General features: G+C 42.2%; 1 protein-coding gene across 1 annotated transcript; it reads right to left on the bottom strand.

Moving 5' to 3' along the window:
- Positions 1 to 1,028: 1,028 nt before the first annotated feature.
- On the bottom strand, positions 1,029 to 6,170 carry ap3m2 (adaptor related protein complex 3 subunit mu 2). Its single transcript, XM_070904219.1, has 9 exons — positions 6,085 to 6,170; positions 4,768 to 5,060; positions 4,512 to 4,683; positions 3,949 to 4,086; positions 3,470 to 3,555; positions 3,176 to 3,309; positions 2,737 to 2,944; positions 2,337 to 2,481; positions 1,029 to 1,577 (listed from the first exon to the last, which is right to left on the bottom strand). Exons 2-9 carry the CDS (start codon positions 5,038 to 5,040, stop codon positions 1,477 to 1,479), a joined length of 1,257 nt encoding a protein of 418 aa, XP_070760320.1. The 5' UTR covers positions 5,041 to 5,060; positions 6,085 to 6,170; the 3' UTR covers positions 1,029 to 1,476.
- Between the last annotated feature and the right edge of the window lie 3,650 nt (positions 6,171 to 9,820).

Here is a 9,820-nt window from a genome sequence, read left to right as displayed (position 1 = left end):
CAAATATCAAATCGACAGGATCAAAGATATTTTTCTTGGCCACATGAACAATAAGTGATGAGGGAATTGCCCATACCGTCTGGTCACGATGGGGTTAAATAACAAGCCTCTGAAGAGTTAAAGCTTTTAAGAATTTAATGACAGTATGCAGACATGGCAAACACTGTACACAAGACATTATTTTAGCAAATGGATCCTTTGTTGAGTTTCATAAATAATAATGAAAGTTGAATAAAACAGGTGAGCATGTACCTGAAATTCTCCCAGAAACCTTCATGGTAATAAATAGCTCAAACAGCTCCAGTCTCACTCGCATCAAAAAGGAAATGTTAGTACCGGCAGATGTGAAAGTGCATGATTGAGGACGGCTTCAGTGTCACATTCTCGTGTGTCAGTGTGCTGACTCCAGTGCTGCAGACCAAATCATCAAATTATTGCAAAGAGGAGAAGAGGAGCACACGGACAGAACAAACAGAGAGGCAAACAGAAAACAAGAGGAATGCTGGGAAAGTGGACAGGAGAGGAGGAATGATACGCAATACAGGTCACATCACTTTTCATTGGTAGGTTGCAAAGAAAAGTAACATAGGACCATGTTCTATAAAATACTGCTCATTTTTAATTTAATCTAGGTTTTATTATTATTATTTTTTTAGAACAATAGAAGCTTAACTGTCTGACAGATTTATAGCAAAAAAACTTAGTATGGGCTGTAACAGCATACCCCCCCCCCCCTTATCACCTGCCAGTTTGGTGCACTACTGTGCTGTAAGAGAATGCTGTTTTCTCTTGCAGAGGCCCTTCGACATGGGAATACTATACAGCTCACGCTATCACGGTTCATTATTGGGGGAAGCTCTGCTTTGACATACTATTGGGCCGACATCCAAGATCTCTGAGAGTGTGAAAACAGTCAAACAGTCACCAGCATGCCATAGATGATTGAAATAGTGTGGCGAGAGGTGGAGGACAGATCACTTTCAAACCTGAGACCTGCAGCTGAAACGGTACAGCGTCAGATTGGGGCCTGTTTGTTTGTTTGTTTGTTTGTTTGTTAGAGCTTGAAATGTATGTCCGAACATGATGGAGCCTGAATTGACACAAACGTCTCACGTACCTTCTTGGGTTTGGTTTGGGCTCAGGACTGAAATGCTGTTAACAGTATACATCAGGAGAAATATATATTGGGATTGGTTGGGTTTGGCCTGGCTTCAGCTTTGACAGCGATGGAAATGTTTTATTACACTTGGTTCAAAATCTCCAGCTGTAACCAGTTTACTGGACATTTTAACGCTTTTACTTCGACAGACGGTTCTATGTGCGACGGTCCTTTCTTAACTGCTACAAGGAGCCTCATATATTTGTAGTTAAATCCTGAAATGCATATACACAAGGAATGTACAAACTCCCCTCCCTGCATCACATCCCCCCTCAGTCTCATGGTGGTTTGGTCCGGTAGTCACAGAGCAGTAGTCTTTATGTCCGCACCTGGAACTTGCCAGCCTTCGTCATGTACTTGATGCCTTTGAAAGGTTTGTACTTCTCACCGTACATGTCCAGTCGATTCACCTTTAGCCCTGTTGAAGGACAAAAATACCAATGATTTCTCTATACACACAGTTGAGGCACACTTGTCTTGTTTATAGTCATAACGACATCACACATGCAACATTACACACATTTCACTGGTTTCAGTGTCAATGAAGCGTTCTATTATTGATGACCATTATCAAAGGCAAGGTCGGTGTCAAAGACAGGGCTGGCAGATTATCATTAAAGCAAATCATATAATAATATATGTATATACATTAAGTTAAAAACAATTGAAAATGAGTACTTACGTGTACCAAAAGTTAACACTGCTATAAGAAACTATTGTACCAGAGAATATCTTCAAATCTGCTTATAGAGTGCATTCTGGGGAGGAGGTGTGAGGAGGTGTATCTGTTGCATTTGGCACCATCTAGTGGTCGTTGTGTCACTGTGTTCACCGAATGGGACAGTCAGGTGGTTATCAGCTGAGCAGGCTATGTGATGAAAGCTTCTCTTATGTGTTGGGGTTGAGGTCAAACTATTGTCAATTCAAAATATTAAAGCGATAATAATTAACAATTCATGAATTGAATATATAACAATGTGGATCTGACTCACCGACACAGCCTGGTTGAGAGTTTAGCTGGTATGTAAACCAGGTGAAAAACTATGTATACAAGAAATGAAGGAATTCCCGCAAGGAAGCAATCATGACTGCGTGAAGACAAGTGATGATGGTAAGAGTATATGTGTGTGTGTGTGTGTGTGTGTGTGTGTGTGTGTGTGTGTGCGTGTGTGTGTACCTGAGATGGCCATCTGTTGGATCTTGAACTGGATGTTGATGGTGGGGTTCTCGTCAGGTTTGGAGGCCCCGGCCTGCAGGCTCATGGTGCCTTTCAGACTGGGAAGCTTCTGTGGGTTGATCTTACCAACATCCCATGACAACAACTAGCCAAAAGCACAAAACAGCAAGACGGCAACATGAGATCACTAACAGTTGGTAAAAAAAGGTCACACCAAAGCAAATGGTGGCTCCTTTGATGCAACAGAAGACGCGTGCAAATCATGCTCATTTGAGGCTTTTTGAGACCTGAAGCTTCCATGTAACAAAACCTCTAGACATAATTCTTCATTCCTATGTTCATGTACCCTTCTTCCTTCTTTTGGGCCTATAAACACTCACTCACTCAACTTCTAAAGTACCTTTGTGACGGGGTCAAAGGTGTATGTTCCCTGGGAGGGGTTGAGGTTGGCGTTGAGGACGCCCCGGGGCAGCTGGCTGCTGACAAGGACCGACTCCACGGCTTTGCCCATGGTCTGTTTGGGTCCCAGGGTCAAGTCAAAACGCCCCTGGGAGCTTCCCTCCCTGAAGGTGATGTTGTGCTTGACGTAGACTGGGATCGCCACCAGGCTGCCGAAGAAGCAGGCCAACACACAACAGGAGTCAAGAGTCATACGAGGTGGAATAACATTCTTTTTACTTGTATCTTATGATTCAGTGAGTTAGTACACTCTTGAGAGACACAACGTATACGGTATATTGGCAACTACTGGATAAAACCACAAGGATAATATGCTGAGGGGTGTTTCATCTGTATGTGTCTTTGCCATAAAGTGACGTGAATGAAAAAAAACAACTGACTTCTGAGAGCTGACGTGGTAGGAGAGCAACCGGAAGTTTCCATCAGGGGGGATGAAAGAGAGGATCCGCTCAGCTTCCCAGCGCTTGAACCGAACACACGGGTGGAAGCTGACATCATCCAGCAGCCGAGGATTCTGGGAGCGAGAGGCAGAGGGCCGGGATGGTTTGGAGGTGAGTAAAATATAATGCCCATACTTATACTGTAAAGATCACTGCATTGCTTTTGCTGGTAGCTTTTGTATTTCCAGCTGTTGAAACTTTAGTCTTAAAAACTCTGGAAAAGAGGAAACGCACCATAAATGAGAGGGTGAGGTCGGGCATGCCCGTCAGTTTTACACAGGCATCAATAACTCCCTGAATTTCTGCTGTAATCGTGGAGCCTGAGGAGGAGGGTTGGGGGTTGATGTGAGAAATTGACAGAAAACAAAAACCATATAAAATAACGACGGAGCTGATTTGGAGTAAAGCTGCTGGTAGCTCATATTTTATATGACCAAACTCCAACAGTAATCAAAATTGTGTTCATTGTTGATTCAATCATGCTAAGAAACATAAATCAAATTACATTGCTATGTACATTCAATGTTATCATGTTAAATATCATGCAAATCTATTATCTATCTGTGCTATTTCTGTTTTGTTCTTTGAATAGACAGAGACCTGTCATTTGCGTGATCTGTGAAACCTTAACAGAAATGTAGTCATCAGAGCGGCTACATAATGAAGCAATGATGCAGTGAAGAGTTTGACCAGCAGGCCGTTCAGAGCAATACCTGATTTATCAATGATAGCATCGATCTCCTCCACCACGTCAAAGTAGGCTTCATTGTTAGTGTATTTGACCCCGGTGCGTCGCCATGGCACCACTGACAGCTGGCCTGTGGGGAGCTGTTCACCAACATTGGTGCTGCCTGGTATACAGACATTAACCAAATGTAAAATAACAAGCACGTTTACACAACACACTGACATAGGTTGTTGCAACAGTTGCTGCCATAGTGTTACTTTGGTGCATTTGTGACTTGGACCTCATTTGACCTCACATGATCATTTTATCTGAATGGGATCTCAGCTTTGTGTCTATGAACTAAACATTCACGTTAAAGCGTCTTAAAACTATTTAAGATTAAAGACACTTTTTCCCCCCCACCGAGTCACAACATCATAAACTCATATCAAAAGCTAATGAGAAATTAAAGCTTAGCTCTTAAACACATGGCACACATTTTATCTAACATCACTATCATGACTTAAAATAATATTCTAAACAATTAGTTGTCCTCTAAATAGTGAGAGTGGCACTGTGGCCTGTGGTTAACATGTAAATGGACTGTACCTGTGATGGTGTTGACCATTGTGCGGAGGATGGTGGGAGGCTTAATGAGCTCTTTGAGGATGTTGGACTCTGTGGCCAGCGGAAAGCCATTGTCCAGCATCTCCTCCAGTAGTTCATAGACCACTACCACATTGTCCTTGATAGCAGCCTCTGTGCACACTCCAAAATAGTCCTGAGAACAAAGAACATAGTTAGTCAGATGTGAGACATTTAAACTAAACTAAAAGTGGACTGACAAATGTAAGGGAGCCAGAACCTGGAACGTGTCGACGACTCTGTGCAGAAACTCGATGACAAACAGCGGCGGCACCTCACTCTGGATGACTGCGACAAAGTAGATGCGATGCCGGAGCACGCTGATAAGGTAGTGATGAGGCGTGGGGATCACTGGCGGGACGTTCTCCGGCTCGGTGGCGCGCTCCTGTGCCTCAAAGAAGTAGTCGCACACGGAGCGGCTGACCACGCTCTTCCAGTGCTTCTCCAGGAAGATGTCCCCCGAGGCGTTAACTAGGAACAGGCTGTGGATCATTTTGGCTGGAGGCCGAGAGGCTAAGGATAAAAAGGGGGAGTATTTCAAATGAGAAAAGGTTGAGTCTGTATTCTACACAATGTCATTCAAGTATTCAACAGTGAGTTTTGGTATGCTACAGATCATCTTAAAACCTCTCACCCAGCAAACTCTCAAAGTGTTAGGAGAAAGAAGGAAAATGAACAAATACATAACAGTAGTTCCATGCCCACTATCGTAAAGACAGCCTGTCCTCCTCTCACATGACACGTTTCTTGGCGCATAAAAGCAAGTTTGACACAAGCACTGGTCATACAAAGTGCTCACTTCAGTCGCAATATCTCAATATGTCTCAATATGTGCACGTTTATCACATGTAACTACAGACGTGAAGAAGAAAGAGGAAGGCATCCGTCTTCCACCATACCCGTTAAATCCACAGCCGTTAGTAAAGAAATAAACATATCATTTACATTTCAACAGCACAATTAGTCAAACCTTTCCCTGGGAAACACGTGAATGAACGGCTCCAGTGAAGTGTGATGAGTCCATTTAAAAAGAGGACGAGATTAAATTTGTTGTTTTTTTAAATGGAGTTTGGCGCATCGCTCTCGGCATACGGAGAGGCCCGTGCGTATCAGAGTTGCACTTGATCCAGTAACAGTAAGTTAAGTATTCTTCAGTTAGCGTCAACTTGTGTTGGCTGGGTAATATGACACCGGAATATTCATTAAATATGCGGCGACGCTATCGAGTTCGGCTCGGGTGTAACTCACCGCGACGAGAACCCGAACGAATTGCAGCTATACACATAATTACTACCGCAATGAGACGTTTAACCAACAAACTAGCTATCTGTATGGCATAGCAGCTGAAGGCCTCCGCCTCCATACAAGATGCTACATCAGTCCCTCCTCCTCCTCCTGCCTCACACAGTCTCATGACAGAGGAAAAGCCCCGTCACCCGGTACAGGGGATGAAAATACATAAAAAATAACGACGCTGTTGTGACTGAAAAGATTACTATTTGCCACTCGAGCCATTCATACATTGCAATTCACTTACCGAAGACAAATTGCACGCTTTCGTCTCGCCTTTCAACCTTTTTCCCCAATGAAAGATTAAGCGGCCGTCGTCGCTTCCCGTTAGGTGGAGCAGATCCTGGTGTGAGGAAGGATGGAAGAGCACGGCGCGCCAATCAGAATCCGGGGAGCCTATACAGTCCCGCCTACTAAACCGAATCATAGGTCAACAACACGGAAGCTGGTGTCTCGTGACTTGGCTGGGATTGGACCATGGAGCCAGAGCTACAGTAAACACCAGCGAAACTACCCGCTGATTGGCCTTAAAATGTAGCTGGTCTGACATTTTGTTTCCAGTATCAGATTTCATCTTGTGGCGTTCTCCATTCAAACAAATACATACGGGGACACGGCTTGTATGAAACTTCACTTAGAGGAAAACTGCAATGCTTAGAGTTTGTGTGCAGCATACAATTCATTAAACGTCTTATTTCGTTATGTAAACAGCAAATCTAATATATTTCCCCCCAAAAAGGTTTATAGTGAAATAGCAGAGGCAAATATGAAGATTGCACACAATGCCATGGGGTGATGACGCTCGAGTCATACTTATTTATGCAGAATAAAATGACATATACAGAGCATTTTTCTCATTGATCACTTTTGCAACAGTTGTGTAAAGATCATTGCATGTTATTTGGACAACTGATGAAGACACAGTATGTAGATGCAACACGGGCTCATGCTCTGTTCAATTTCTAAAACTTTTCCCTGTTGAAAAAGAGATACAATATTTCAACCATCAGGTACGAACCACTGTTTTCTTTAAAGTGACTTGTGCAGAACAGATTGGATATGTATGAAAAGTCATTGCAAATGGAGACAACACTGATAACATTTGGCTGCATTAACCAGTGGAGCTCTATTTGATTTTTAAGAGCTTCACGAGCAGAATACACGGAGAGTACACACTAGGTGTACAATGAATAAAATGTCTTCCAGTGGCGATGGCTGAAAGCTCACCGTCTGCAGCCCACACCCTTAAGGCAAAGTGCCAACACACATGCAAACCGTGAGGTCATGAGAAGCCTCGCCCTCTGTTAAGTCCTTACTTTAAATGTTAGAGGGTCAGAAGAGCACAAACATCTGTGCAAAATACTAAACTGGGATATCAGAGATCGGTGTTGCCAGTTTATATCCTCATCCATCTGTAATGATCACAAACAGCCTCTTGACACAGAACAAAACTGAAGCTGACGCCTTTCACCCTTCCAAGCTTCTGTTTCTGTGACATAAGAAGGTGAAACCAGTAATACGGGGGTAAATGATGACACTAGGGGAGTGAGGGGTTATTTGTTTCAGTATCAGGGGTATGTGTGGACCCAGCGTGATGAAGATGTTGAAGCAAATGCAGTGAGCTGCTTACTCTTCTGGCGTACCCTGCCCCTGTGGGACACTGCTTTTACCAAGGACCTGCAAAACAATCGGTCCTGTCAAGACCATGTCATTCACAACCCAGGTTCCACATGATAACCACCTGACTACCCCCCCCCCCCCTGCAAATTCAAGGAGGCAAAGTCTTTGTATATGGATCGGAAGTGGGCGAGAGGATTAACACTCACATCTTTTTGACATGACATGCTAACGTTCTACAAGGACACCTAGTGGCCACAAGTGGTCAAAGCAATCCCATAAGTGACTGAACTAATACCTCCAAGTCCATTACCAATGTAACCAGCGACTATGAGGTAAAGTTGATCAATCTATTACTAAAGTTTCTTAAAATGAAATGGAATTTGGTCTTTCCCTGATCAATTTGCTACTTACCAGAATAAATGACACCCTGAGCCCTTCACAACCACAGCCCAGGTAGGAGATGTCAGCTTGGGACATGAATGTGGGGAATGACAGTATTTATAGACCACGAGATCCATTTTTCTCAATCCGCTTCTCACTATGGGAGACGGGCTCCTACATGAAAACACTATTTTATGGCAAAGTTAGAACAGTGTTGGTTATTTTACATGAGAGATTTCCATATTTGTGCGTTTGTCCTTCCTTCCCTCACTGGTTTGAAATGGACAGGGCTCAGGAGGAGGTTGTTTTCTTACGTCGTCAGCACCGTCACACACAGTGCTGATGAAACAAGAGTTTTTGAGTTTTAGACTCTTGACAAATAATACCTAAAGTATAATAAATGTACACCATTTGGAATGAAATCATTGGCGCTAACTCGCCTGCTGCATGTAAGGTTGTCACAATGTGTCCGGTGCCTAATGCGCAATACTCCTTCCTTGCACTTGAAAAGTATGCGTACACAAGAGGGTTCACTATTTTGGAAAATGTGCATGGTATCGAGCACAATTAAAGCGCCTTTGTCCCTCAGGAGCAAATCTACTACTACTACAATTTCACTGTAGGACTGACAGACTCAGATGAAACTTTAAAAAGCTCCAGCAAAACATGAATGGCTCAACATAATTTATTTTCATTTTATGTTAAAATGTACAGAGTTCTTTGAAAGTACTTGCTAAGAAAGAAAGAAAAAAAAACAAAAACAAAAAAAAAAACCCAGAATAAATGGAAATACATACAGGGACAGAGAAGAGAGTTGAGGCCGCTGAGCGCAAATCAACCTTCACTGTGTGCCCAGCCGTCACTCCTCTCTTTATTTTGCGCTCTCTCTTAGCATACAACGCAACATGTACAATTACAAAGGATACAAAAAGGGAAGCGATATAAACAGACAGAAATATACTGAGCTCCTTTTTACATGCCTCTTAAATGTAAGGAAGTCATCCTATACACACACAAGTAAAAAAAAAAACAAAAAAAAAAAAAGAAGAAAAAAATGCCAAGTGACCTTTAGATATTTGTATTCCTTTTGTTTAAAATAGCATTAATATACTACACAAAGATAGAAAAACTCTAGAGATGAGATGGAATGGAGAGGTTAAAGGCATCTTAAAGTCACTAAAAGTGAGTGGTAATTTTTTTAAATTTTGAATTTCTTAGTAATTATTACCCAAGAGGCGAGCTAAAAAATATGTAGTTTTTTTTTTTTCCTGAAACAGAAGTGAAAAAAATGACAGTACCAATATCAATGTCAGAGTTTCCTTTTATATTATAGAAAAACACATTTTCTCTACAATAGGTTTTCTAAAGTCAAAAAGAGTCAGCTTGTGTCATAAAAGAAAGCTGCCCAGTCTGATAAAATTCAGAAAGAAACAAAACAAAACAAAGTACAGAACGGAACAATACACACAAATAAAGTATGCAATGTCGGGTCTGTAACAAAATGAAAACTCCTCTTTTGACTTTGAATACTGGTACATGGAGCGACAAGGTCAACCGTTTCACCCCCGCCAGTTGAACGCCGTAACCAACAGGACCTCGAACACTTACTCACCTCCGACCCTGCTTTTAATATGAGTGTGCCTCTATGTGAGGGCCAAACCATGCACTAGATCAGGCATTTAGGCACACCTTTTACAAAGGCTAACTTGTCTACTGCCGTATTTCTAGCCAATGGGAGTGCAGAATTTTGCAGAAAAGGAAAAAATACAGTTACAAAAAAATATACAGTTTTAACAGATTACACCATTCAAAAGCAGACTCCTCGACCTCTTTGGGTCACTAACACTTAAGGAGGGGAGGTCAGCTATAGTTAACTGACTTTCCTTAAAGCAGTTAAATAGAAATCCCACCGTTTGTTCTGCATTCCCTAAACTGCTAAAAAAAAAAAAAAAAAAGGCTGACATAGTACACCGTCTGTCATT

This window comes from Enoplosus armatus, chromosome 4 (assembly GCF_043641665.1).
Source record: "Enoplosus armatus isolate fEnoArm2 chromosome 4, fEnoArm2.hap1, whole genome shotgun sequence".
NCBI lineage: Eukaryota > Metazoa > Chordata > Actinopteri > Centrarchiformes > Enoplosidae > Enoplosus > Enoplosus armatus.
The sequence above is the reverse complement of the archived record's forward strand: the minus strand, read 5'-3'. Positions and strand labels throughout refer to the sequence as shown.